The 12,831-nt window shown below is 46.1% G+C and overlaps 1 protein-coding gene across 9 annotated transcripts in view; it reads left to right on the top strand.

The window, feature by feature from the left end:
- The window catches only part of CTNND2 (catenin delta 2), a 694,166-nt gene that overhangs the window by 396,208 nt on the left and 285,127 nt on the right, over positions 1 to 12,831 (top strand). For 6 of the 9 annotated variants that reach the window (XM_075417103.1, XM_075417102.1, XM_075417101.1 and 3 more), the window contains 2 exons: positions 2,553 to 2,725; positions 10,495 to 11,062. In XM_075417103.1, coding sequence (XP_075273218.1) covers positions 2,553 to 2,725; positions 10,495 to 11,062 — 741 coding nt within the window. The remainder of the gene's footprint in view (positions 1 to 2,552; positions 2,726 to 10,494; positions 11,063 to 12,831) is intronic. The other 3 variants (XM_075417104.1, XM_075417100.1, XM_075417107.1) reach the window with 2 other exon arrangements.

Raw genomic sequence — 12,831 nt, 5'->3', positions numbered from 1 at the left:
CTGTCTCTCTCAAATTACTTTGTAATTACTTTATTGAAATGTATGTACGTTTTAATTGTTCATTACTGCTTGTTAAGGTACTGCTGTTAAGAACTGCTATACAGTTATTAGTGAACTTAAAACCATCTGCTCTGAACTTTTTACTAAAAACTTTTTTCTACGGTTTGGATAAGTTTTTTAAAGTTCATGGAAGTGTTTAGGCTAAATGGTGCAGGGAACTAATGTATGTGATTCTAGCTGGCTATGTAAATCCCCTAGTGAGCCACAGTAATATGAAAGAAACACTTGAAAGCCAGATGCAATGAAAATTTAAACATATTGAGTTCATAGCATGTGATAGTTTAATCATTATTTAAGCTTTAGAAATGTCACAGCATAATTACTTCCAGAATGAGTACAAACACTTTCATGCACAAAAATTGCTTTCTTGCTGCAACTTTTGCCCCTCCTGGGAAAGTTATGCTTTTGTGAATTTTCGGAACTTAATCATGTCACTTGATCACCGGCAAATTCTCAGTGAAAAATCAAAATCAGAAAGATTAAAATAAAGCCTACAGATATATTTTAACACTAAGCCTGTATTTTCTTTATGCTCTTTAAAAAAATCTGTAAAACCATTTATTTAATTAAAGAAAAAAAATAATTGCAACAAAACCAGTTAAATGGAAAATGCTTAGTAAAGCCTATTTACAGAGTCAGGGAATGGAAAGCTACCAAATGCTGTATTTATAAACACCCATGCAGGATTAAAATTCAGCTCTCCTATGCATGTTATACATTTTTAATAACCTCATAGCATACATGGAGCCCCTGCCTCCTTCTGTAATTGTAATGAAAATACCAGAACCAGAACTTAAGTTTCTAAATTTGTCCTATATCTGGAATATTCTGATGAATGCAATTGACTTTGCAATATATATTGGGTTGATATGTAAAATAGTGTCATAATCCCAGTTTACACTTCGATGCAAACACTTCCACTTAACATAGTCTGCTACAATTTGTTTATAAAACGAGCGGTTCGGGTCGGATTTTGGAAAATATCAGTTGTAATGGTTCTGCCATTTCTGAGAAACAGGTTGGGGAAAAAATACTCTCCATGTTAATTTAGGGGTGGAGTTGTTTGCACGTTTTCTCCGTGGAAATCTTTTCAGAGCAGCTGTACATCCTCATAGCAAAGACTTAAAGGTCATAAGATTTGGCCTTTGTATCAGGAATGTACTAGGAGTTATTTCCGGTCAAATTCATTGCAATTTTGCCATTATGAGTCTTTTTAAAGCTGAACCTTTTACGTGTTCTGTAGAAGCAAAATTAACGTACTCATTTGATGTCCCTTAAGGTTTGTGTCACCTTCTGTGCTCTCATGAGCTTGTTAGTGCTAACCAGAAGATGAACCTATTGTCCCTGCAGAGCCGCTGAAGGTGATGTAGATGCTAGCTGTTGGGCTGAAGGTCGACTTCTTTGTCACTCATGCAATGGCCAAGGCATAACCCTCTTCTTTTCTCTCCTCTCGTATTTCACTTGCTGGGCCCGGACACCATGGAGGAGTAAGCTAGTTTACTGAAAATTAGAAGAGACTAAAATAAGGCATAGGGAAGGATTAGGTGCGTATTCTTCAAAGTAGCTTTTCGTGTATGGAGACAGAATGAGTATCACTATTAAAAGCTGTTGTGGGAGGTCATGCCTAAACCACGCGACAGTGTGGTGTAGGAAGAGCCTTCCTCTGTCTGGTATATGCTCTCGGGGCAAAAACTGGGGAAGTTGCTATGGGTACATGATAAGCTAAATCACTTATATGTGAACCTAATGAATATTAGAATGTGTTTTAGTTTCACAGGACTAAATAACGGTGGAAAGTGTCACTGTTCATGCTCCCAACGTGCCCTTCAGTCTGGCAGCCCCAATTTAATCTCGCTGCCTGTGCTTGGCTCTCCTGCCGCGCAGTGCTGTGATGGGGAAGATGAGATAGGCTGACAAAACAGTCATCAAAGATTCACTGAGATCAGGGTGAGTCCTGCACGATGAGAGGAGCTATTAATATTTTAAAGGCTGCCATCCGTTCCTACAGGCACCAAAGTATTACATCACTGTGTGCAGAAGACAGAGTGGCAGTAATCAATAGATCTAATGTGCTGGGGGCCCAGGGAGGGACGAGTCAGCATTTCCCATGCAGAACGACTGGATATAATTAAGTGAAATAAACAAGGCTTATCCTGAGAAAAAAAGAAAACTCATCAACTATTCTGAGCTGAAACCAAAGACTTCTTTATCAAATGGTACGGTTGGGTTTGTTCAGGCTTAGAATTTCTTCACCGGTCAAAACAGTATGTTTTTTGCAAAGAAAACAGTCTGCTCTGCAGCTTGAACACAACCATAATGAAGACTGAGCGGTAAAGGAACAATTTAATGTATGTGATTTTTATTACTGAAAAGCCAAACTGTGAAAAGCTGAAGCCACATACATCTGATAATGTTGAGGCTCGCTCGACAGATAATACAGGTATGCTCTTCCACTGAGACTTTCCGACAGCTCTCAAATCCTGTCCCCGCAGGGCCCAGCCTCCTCTCCCAGAGCGCGCTCCAGCTCAATTCCAAACCCGAAGGGTCCTTCCAGTACTCGGCCAGCTACCACAGCAACCAGACCCTCGCCCTGGGCGAAACAGCGGCCGCCCCGCTCCCGGCCCGCAGCAGTCAGGCCAGAGGTGCCATCCAGAGCTACAGCCAGGTACGTGTCCTAAGCCACCCGGGTCTCTCACACCTGAAATTGTGTGGGGTAGCTCCCAGGACACAGAGCTGTTCGGTGCCTGCTGGCACGTGAATGTCTGCCTTTACTTTCTGTCTTGTTCAACGCACCTGCAGCGGGGTAGTTACCACCTTGCTTTTCGTAAGTCTAAAGTGGGTTGACTTGCATAGTAATAAAATAATCCTGATTAAAAAGGAGATTTACATGCCAGTTTTACTTACTCGCGTATATATTTTGGTGATAGCACATTTAGGCATTTAAGTTTGAAAATTTCTGTGACTGTGCTGATTAGGAGCCCTTACTAAGGCCTAGAACCTCCCTGCGTTGGTATCTGGATATTACTGAAAGTAGTAAGTGTCGGCAAACAAAAACAAAGCCAGGATGACACCAGATGCAAAACCTGCTTGAGATACAATGCATTGCCTGGTGCCGTGGCCAAATCCCGAGTGTGGGAGTCATTTTTTGCCTTTTTTTCCCCCCCATACTGTAAGGCAAGCCACTTAACCAGACAGCCACCTGTACATTTCACACATTTTTGAATTGTTTCAGATACTCATCAAAACTTTATAAATCTCTCTTCCTTTCTAAACGATCCCTCCCGGCTCTGACACGTAGCCTTCTCACCTTCTGTGCTTTTTACTGCAACATCAAAGCCTCTCACTGGGAAGTTAAGCTTCAGTTCAGACAAAAATTTCTAGAAGTGTTCATGCTTCCGTATATAAACAAAGTCTTGACTGGGTTTGTTTGGTCAGCTCAGGTTATTTTCTCTGTTTAGCTGTTAACCGCCCCAGCAAAGCAGACCATCTCAGTGTGACACTGGGACACTTTACAATTCAGGATACTGTAGAAGTGAGTAGCATTTGAATTTCAAAGCCTTAAATTGCTAAGAGATTTCCAGTATTATATAGTCATGGCACAGCTTGTGGGATACCGAGAGACATACAATATTCTATTCTCTCAATTTGCTCAGAAAAGCTCCCTATCCTCTAAGACTGAAAAATGAAATAAAGCACAGTTAAATTTCATTTCAAGTTGGGTAGGTACTTTTTTTTCCTATGAAGGGTTTGAAATGAGCCTGCGTAGTGGTAAGGCCTCAGGGGTTTTCTGTGTTTACCAAAGAGGACCTCCCTGATGTTCTTTGGGATTGGAGCCAGCAGGAGAGCAGGATTCCAGCTAGAAAGAAAAAGTAGGCTATAATATCCAGTTGTAGCCTGAGCAGATGTCATCAGGAGTTGTGCTTTGTGAAAAGCATCATGCCCTGGGGGTTAACCTGAAGGGGCGGGATGGATTCTTCAAGGAGGCTAGAAAAAGTAAGAAGACAGAAGAGGAACAGGTTATCAGAGCAACAGAAACAAAAACAAAGAAGAAAAGAGAGGGAAAGGAGAAAGAATCTTCAGAAAAAAAAAGGCAGGAAGGGAAGGTGTGCAATTGTCTAGGGGTTAGAAGTGGTGATATTCTTAATATAAACTTCATCATATTCATTGATATAAAAGGATGAATTTATGGAGAGGAAAAAAAATTAATGATCCAGATTTCTTTCACTGAAGTTACACTGAACAGCCACTGCTTAGATCTGAAAAGCTCCCATGAACCATCTACTCTACAGAGAACTGATTGCCTTCAGAAAGGTAACTGGTAAGTTAGTAAGGCAACCTGTCCTATCCTTTTATTTTTTTCTTGAGAGGGCAGCAAATAGGTTTTCTTTCTTCTGGTTCCTCCAGACTGTGTGGCAGATGTTTCTGGAGGAAAATAACTCACAGCACATAATAATTTTTCACACCATCATCATGCAAAAAATGCTTGACAACTTCAGGACAATTAAAATATATCCTGAAAATATTAACAAACTGCCCTATAAGCTGTGCATTAATACCATTAAAAAAAATAGATGAGCTTTTAAAAGAAGCAAGCAAGAAGAGGAAGAGTCAAAAGTCAGAAAGTTCTGAATATGACCATTGCTGATCCCACAATTAAGAAGAAAAAAAGTCAATCCTTGGAATTGTTTTGCTATCCCTGTTATAATTAAAATAAGCCTCAGGAGTCAAAACTGCTCAGATTGTGATAATTTCCTCTGGTATTTGTGTGAAAGGAATATAGCCATCTCTGAACATGAATGATAGCCCAAATGCATGGAAAAAAATATGTAAATAGTCCCATGGCCAGCTGTGACAGCAAGAGCAATTTCTGAAAATGCAATTGTATAAGAAAGAGAAACTAATTAGTCTTGGGACTTCCTGTATAGTGCTGCAAAGTGCAATCTAACATTTTTGTCAATTTGGAGGACTTCATTGTAAATCATAGAGTTTTTCCTCTGCTTCAAATACTTCAGAACACAAAACTTTTATCTTCTAAATGCTACTGGAACAGGATTTCTTAGGAACAACTGCTCCTCTGGCAGGGAGTTACTCTGGTTTCCCCACTGAAGACAGCTTTGCAAACTTGATGTCCAGATCCTGAAAGATCCTGTCTTAATCGATTAAGGTTATTTGTGAAGAGTCAGTAGTGGCTTTTATTACAAAAATGAGCTGATTTTGCAGATGAATTGCTCAAAAGTGAATCTTCTATTTGGACAATGTAATTTGTCAACTACTGATTGATTGGGTTTACTGTCATCTTGGGAATGGTCAGCTTACGTTGTAGATACCATAGGAATATAAAGCGTAGCATGTACTATGAATAGTGGTTTTCCACATGCTTTGCCATGTATTTGCACAGGAAGGGGAAAGGAAGTGAAACCAGTTTACATTTCTGGATGAGGACTTTTTTGGCTGCTGGTGATGCTGCGGTCTTTTCAGAGGCTGAGGAGGCAAGAGACGTAAATCCCTACTGCGTGTTATCCTGTGCTCCTGAAGCTTCTGGACTGAACAAGCTGGCACAGAATTTGAAAACCCTTAAAAACAAAAAGTATATGGAAAATAAAGATAATTTAAAAAAAAAGCCATGAAAAATCATTTAACAGTTAATTTTCTAACTTGCCTCTTTTTTTCTATAAACAAGTCCTAAGTTTGTCATTCATCAGACCACCACACCTCACTAGCCCTATTTAAAATATTAGCAAATGAGTGCAAGAATGTGTTCAGTTGTCAAGCAAAACCTGTATACTGGCCATTTTCAGTTAGACTCATGGCTCTTCCCACCTCTGTGCCACAAGGTGATAGGCTGCTTGATAACCTACCCAGACAAAACCTAAACTAAGGACTTCATTCTGGCAGAAAATGGCAGATGATGATGTGTTTAAAACTGGATTCCAAATATGAACATGAGAATTTTTCTGTCATTAAAGGAAGCAGATGAAATCTTAAAACAGATTACTCTTATTACGACACTGACAGAGAACAATTCACTAGTATAGCTTACGGTAGTGAAGAACTGATCTGCATAGTGCTGGTTTGATCCTACAGTGGGTAATGATTGCAGCTTTCATTGCTGCTTTAAAATCAGAGATTGACCATCTCTAGACACCCTGAAAGGATCTCACACAATTCTGTCTGTGGATGTAGAAGACTACGATGACATTACCTACCTTTGTACGTATGACCTTTGAGATTAGGATCAGGTAGACTGGCAAGTTTTCCTAATAGCGTTGGGGTGTATTTTGCAAACCACAGTAAAGCCATGACCTTTGTAATAAAATCAGGAGAAACAGATGGAATAGGCCACATTTGAGGGATCCAGAGGTATAGCCTGGCATCTATTATCATGCAAGTGCATTTGAACATAGGTAGCATCTTCCTAGTTAGGTCAGGAATTTATAAATGACAGTAAGCAGCTGGCAGAAGAAAGACCCTTCCACAGGTGCTGCGCAAGGACTGAAGTCTGCATCCTGAAGACTAGAGAATGTTAAGCGTCTACCATACCGTCTTTTGCCCTTTGTGGAGGAGTGTTGATAGAGGCATTGGGCCAGAGCAGGGCGATACCTCAAATGAAGCCACATGGAAGGTTCTTTGGGCAGAAAAAAAACAGCCCCCAGTAAACTGGTAAGTCTTGCAGTCACTGAAAGAACACAGAGCATCACTGAGACTGTGAAACAGAGCTGGACCCTTGAAAGACCAGCCGTGTGTCTCGAAAACCGTAGTAAGGATGATCAAGTTTGCAGCCTAAAGCTAGCCAACACCCACCAATATTGAAGAAGCCACAGCAGCCTGGAGGGATGTCTTCCACGCAGCTTGAGCATCCAATTGGAAACTCCTCCCTCGAATCAAGAGAAAGGGTCTTCTCATCGACAACAGCGTACTGTATATGACCATGTTCATATTCATCAGATATGACCTTGTTTGAGATTTTAAGGGCCAAGCAATCCCTGAAAGTTCCAGAGAATAAAACGAGCTGAAAACTGGGGCTGGCATTTAATGCTAAATTAAAAATGCTTGTGAATACCAGTTCATCCAGACCTAAGATGGGCATGCAGACTTAGTCAAATGTGACATAACTTTTCAGTTTCTTCTGTTATCTGTCAGAGAAGTATACAGGACACTGAGCACAAATTGTCATTTCTTAAGGGTAACTGGTACCATGCTTCAAATTTTCCGGCATTTTTGTGGAAATTGTATCATTATCTCATTCGTAAGAGGACTATGAAGCCTTTTCTGTTCTTAGTTCTAAGACTCAGGCGGTTCCATTGACAGAAGTTCTGCTCCTTAGCACCCGTGAATTATGAAGCATAGATGCACAAAACCTACCAGGTTTTGTGTTTTGACATGCCTAAGAAGAAAATAGTTTGAAGGGATTTCAGACGATAATGCCAAATAGATCTGCTGCACCTGCTGGCGTATTCATAATGGTCATCTTGCTCTCAGAGACATTTGCTATTCAGGTTTTGCTGGTCTTGCACACTGTTTTTCCCTGTGGGAGCAATCATCTCCCAAGAATCAACATGCTGATGTTTCAGTAATTAGCAGCTGATCCCAAAGTTTTGTTTAAGCCGTCTAGCCATCTAGGATTCTGTAATTCCTTATCCATGAAAACTTTTCACCAGAATAAATAATTCAGCTCGATTTGCCCCTCTCAATTCCATTTCATAAAACAGAAATCTGGTATTGCAATCTTCCATTTCATCTTTTTTGGTTAAAGTTCTGATTTAAATTTTCAAAGTTCTGATTTAAATTTTCAAAGTTCTGATTTAAATTTTCAATTGGAATTGTTAAAAAAAAAAAAAAAGCTGATGACCTGAAATTCAGTGCATTAAATGCATGCACAATGGCAGGCAAACAACAGTTGGACTGTTCTCTAGTCTGCTGTAGCCTAACTGCACACCCTCAATAATTTTCTGTACAGAGCTCTGCAGATCTCATTTTGTGCCTATCAGTAGAGAATGATCTTTCTGGTAAGATTAAATGGGAAAGAAAAGATTTCATAGCTTTATTAGTGTTCCCAGGGTTTGTCACACATTTCAGCTGTTAAAAGGGATATGTCAGAATCCATATATTGAATCAAAGTAAGCAAATCAGGTCTCTTTTCTTTGGGATACCAGAAAAATTACATCTCTGAGTCGAAGAATAGATATTTATAGAGCTGTAGTAAGAAAGCCCTCAATTTTTGTTCACATCGATGAAATAGATTGATGCAGGAGGATATAACAACTGGGAAGCAAATCTGCGCTCAGTTTATTAGTTTAAACAGTGTCATTATCGGGTTGACAACAGTAATGGATAAATGGAAAAATAAGGGGGAAATACCATTGTGTTTCATTCTTCCATATGCAGTCTCATGTCACACTGCAGGATGAACAATGACATGTCTGCATGGTTGTCTGAAGCAACAAGACAGGGAGAAGAAACGCAGGGAGAAACTAAAACACATTTTGCCTCTGAAGACAGGAGTGGAGAATGTGACTGTACCACTTGGCCCTTCGAAAAAAACGAAGAACCTGACAGTAAATTTAAGACAGGTCTGAGTCACATCCCAGAAAATACTGCATAGTAATGTTTTCGTTGCGATCTGTTCATCCAAAAGTTCTCTCCTTCACACAGAGCAAATGCTTAGCTTTTTAGGAAGTGCTATACAGGGCGTTTTTAATTAAGCATTTAGTTCTTGTGTCCTGCCACTATACCTTTTTCCCTATTACAGGCAATCATGAAGTGGGATTTTGTTGGGTTTTGAATTAGTACTTGCAGAATGCCTGCAGCTTTATAGAGATTTATTAGGAATATGGGATAATATTGGTTTACTTGAAATTAATTACTCTAAATCCTTGACACACCAAGCAGTGTAGAAGTAGATTAGAAAAAGAAATTTTGTATACATGATGACAGTGCTTGCCTAAAATCCTTATGATCAATGACAAACTGTCTTACGTTACCAGTGCCTTAGCAGTGCGTTGCAGAAGACACTGGGAACACTGCAGAAGACTGTATTTCGGAGCAATGTTGAATATTACAAAGTACATTATTATGCCACTTAACAGTCAAAAAGCTAAAACTTAATTAACAAATATCAATTGATAACGTAGCTGTTTCGAACGACCTTTCGTCACGTGCAAAACTTCCTCTGTCCATGTTGTCTTCAATCTTGCCAGCCTGCTTGTGTTCTGTAAAAGTTGTTACCGTACAGTTCAAACCTGGAAAACGAAAACTGTGCTCCTGTCAAATACATTACTGGGCAGTCAGCTGCAGATTAGCCCTTCTTCCCAGTGTAAAGCAGAGACGGTAAGTAGCTCAGCATGAAAGTAGCTTTCAAAAGTTCACTGATGTTCCCAGGGTTGGCCTTCCTGGCTTTTGTTAGGAGTCTGTCAACGAGCAACGGGACCTTGCTGGCCGTTGATGAAAACTCCAAGGCTGCCGTGTTTGTCGCCCCCGGCTGCAGTCGGAACGGTCCAGCTCAACTGCGAGCGGGCTGCTGACCTCGGTCATCCCCCTGCCCAGCGGCTTACCTCGGTCATCCCCCTGCCCCCCCGGGACTGGCCGTGCAGAACGGCTGGAGGGAGCAGTTCGCACTAATCCGTCAGGCCGCCGGCCTCCGGGGCGCGACACCTCGCAGCAGCACGGAGGTTTGGGCCTGGCAGCGCTCCCCGGGGCCCGGAGCGCTGCGAGCGCTGGCAGCTGCCCTGCCACCAGCAGCCGGGAGCAGGGCACCGGGAGCGGCCCCGCAGAAGCCTTGCTCCTTGCCCGCGTCTAGAAAAACGCGTGTCCTTCCCCCGGATGCCGCGCGTTTACCTTCGAGCCGAGTCGCGTAAGTCGTTACTCGCGTTTTGAAGGCTTTTCTCGCCAAGGCGGCCGGCACCGAGAGGTCCGGGCGGAGCGCTGGTCGGACTCCCTCACCCCGCGCCGTCAGCCCCGGGACCCGGAGCGCCTGCCGGGGCTTCCAGTAACCCCCCCGCGGGACCGGAAAGAAAATCCCCCCGGCTTCGGTGCTGCCGGCCGCGGTGCCGCCGCTCGCACGGGCGCCCGCGGCTTTCCCGTGGGGACAGCTGCCCGGCCGAAGCCCGTTGCGTGGCTGCAGCGGCCCCGTTCTCACGCCGGGGGCCGGTTGTGTTTATTTCCGTGTGCGTTTATTCACGCGTTATTGAACCTGCGGCCGACCTGCGCCCGGCCTAGGGGCAGGTCCGCGGGCGCGCCTCAGGGCGAGAGACCCCGGCGCGGCTCGCCCGACGGCCGGGTGCCGGCCCCGCCGTGCCGCGGGGCTCCCTCCGCAGGCTGGAACGGCCGGCCCGCTGTCAGGGCCGAGAGGGGGCTGCGGGCGGCCGGGGAGCCCCCTCGCCTCGCCCCGCCGCCGCCGCCCGCCCCCGCTGACGCCTCTGCCTTTCCTTCCCGCAGCAGGGCCCGGGGGGCCGCGGCGCCCACCCGGGCGGCCCGGAGCCGCCGCCGCCGCCCGCCGCCCCGCAGCCGCGGGAGCCCTTCGCGCCCAGCCACGGCAGCGCCTTCCACCTGCCCGAGCCCCAGCACGCCGCCGCGCTCTACTACGCCAGCTCCACGCTGCCGGCGCAGCGGGTGAGCTCCCCGCTGCCCGCCCAGCCCGGCGGCTCCCCCACCAAGCTGCCGCGGGCCGGCCCCGCCGCCGAGGGCGCCGCCTACGCCGCCGCGCAGCGCCTCTCCTCCCCGAAGCAGTCCCCCAGCCGCCTGGCCAAGTCCTACAGCACCAGCTCGCCCATCAACGTCGTCGCCTCCTCGGCGGGACTGTCGCCGTCCCCCGTCCGAGTGACCTCCCCGCCCGCCGTCCAGTCTAACATTTCCTCCTCTCCTATCCACCAGTTAAGCTCCACCATCGGCACTTACGCCACCCTGTCGCCTACCAAGCGGCTGGTTCACGCTGCCGATCCGTACGGCAAGCACTCCCAGGAGCTGTACGCCACCGCCACCCTCCAGAGACCCGGCTCCCTCGCAGGTAAAATCGCGCCCGGCGGCGCCGTGGGGCCGCGGCTGCGGGGCGGGGTGGGGGGGGCGGCAGCGTCCCGGCGGCCGCGGGGGTGTCGGGCAGGACGGAGCGGGGCGGGCTCGGCGGAAAAGCGGTCTGCGGCAGCCGCGGGTGTCGTGCGGGGAGCGGCAGCCTGCCCTTTAAAAGTGCCCGACTTCTCCCGGCCCAGCGCGCCCTCCTGCCGGCGGGGGGGGGGGGTGTGCGGGGCCCCCCGCCCTCAGCCGCGGCCCGGGCCGGGAGGGTGCCGCCGCGGCGGGAACCTGCGAGCCGCCGGCGGGGAACCGCGCTGCCCCGGGTCCGGGGTGCTCGGCAAGCTGGGGGTGGCTTGGCAGGGCCTGCCGAGCTGTGCCGAGGGGACGGGCGGGCGGAGCGGGAGCCGTGCCGCCGGCAGCGCGGGCCGTGCGCGGCTCCCTGCACCGCTCTGCTCAGCCCAGCATCCCTGGGGGGGGCGGGGGGGGCTTTTTGTCTGCTCAGAATTTCCAGTTTCATTGCTATAGTAACAGCTGCCGCGCTCGTGTGCTCTCTTGTGCGACATAAATAGGTCTGGAGATAAATGGGGTGCATAGCGAGGGCTGGCTGTCTTCAGCGGGCAGGTACGCCAGTTTCTTGCCGGAGTGACGACCTCCGCGCGTCCCCCTTCCCCCTCTCGCCCGGCTCCCTGCCCGGCCCCGCTCCAGCAGTTGGTGGCATCCCCCACAGTTCCAGTGTGTCTAAACACGCAGGTGATCAACTGATAATGAAACAGGGCGTTAACGTACCTCCTTGTAAGAAATACTGGATTTTTTTTTTCCCTATTTAAAGGGTGGGGATTTGCAAACTTTTTATTGTGTATGTAACACTATTTTTGACGTTGGGAATGCCCAAAGAGAGATAGCATCACTAAGTGATGCCAAAATCGAGATCTTGGGGCACTCAAACCTGTTGTCAAATAGTCTCAAATTACGAAGCAGTTCGTTTTGCAGTTATATTAGTGTGACTTCTCCCCGCTGTAGTCCAGCCCACTGTTGGCCACAGGTGTTAAATACTGCCTTTCTAGAGTAAAGTGGAAATGCGGGATTACCACAGGCCTTGTGTTTTAGGGAGTTTTACAACTTCATCCTATAGCAAGAGTTGTCTAACTAGGCATGGAGGGAACTGTCAATGTCAGAGGAACAGAGGGCAGTTCAATTTAAAACTTACATACCTGTGGGTATGAACTACCAGTATTTCCCTGATTTTTGTTTACTTTTCTTATAAGACAGAAGTGTTTGCTTCAGCAAGTTTCTAACAGGCACAATCCATATTTATATTTATGTACTTTAGTATTGGAATTTGTATTGTACTGGGGTTTTGGTTTTGTTTTTTGAAGAAGGCATCTTTCATAGCATTGCAGCATTACACCGGTGATCATACCTTGGTCAAAACTTGTTCTGTAGGGCTTGAGACCCATCGTAATGACTCTGAAGAGCTCCAGTGTTAGAGAAGCTGTTTGTCCTACACTGGACCCAAGCTGCAACATGGATTTGGACTTTTGGGGGCGTTTTGGCCAATAGCGGTTGTACAGGCATTCCTGATGGGGTTTTCTACTTTGATCTGAACAAAGGTTAAGAAACTGACATTCATTTTCTTTCATTGCTTTTAAATAAAAGCTTTTGATGAGACTGCTGCTGCATCTTGCCTAACATAGGTACTTACCTCCCTGCCTCTTTTTAGGACCCACTGCGAGGGGTTGCTTGTCACTGATTTATGGCTGGAGTGAA

Source organism: Opisthocomus hoazin, chromosome 3, assembly GCF_030867145.1.
Source record: "Opisthocomus hoazin isolate bOpiHoa1 chromosome 3, bOpiHoa1.hap1, whole genome shotgun sequence".
Taxonomy (NCBI): Eukaryota; Metazoa; Chordata; class Aves; order Opisthocomiformes; family Opisthocomidae; genus Opisthocomus; species Opisthocomus hoazin.
This window is presented reverse-complemented; position numbering and strand designations above follow the sequence as displayed.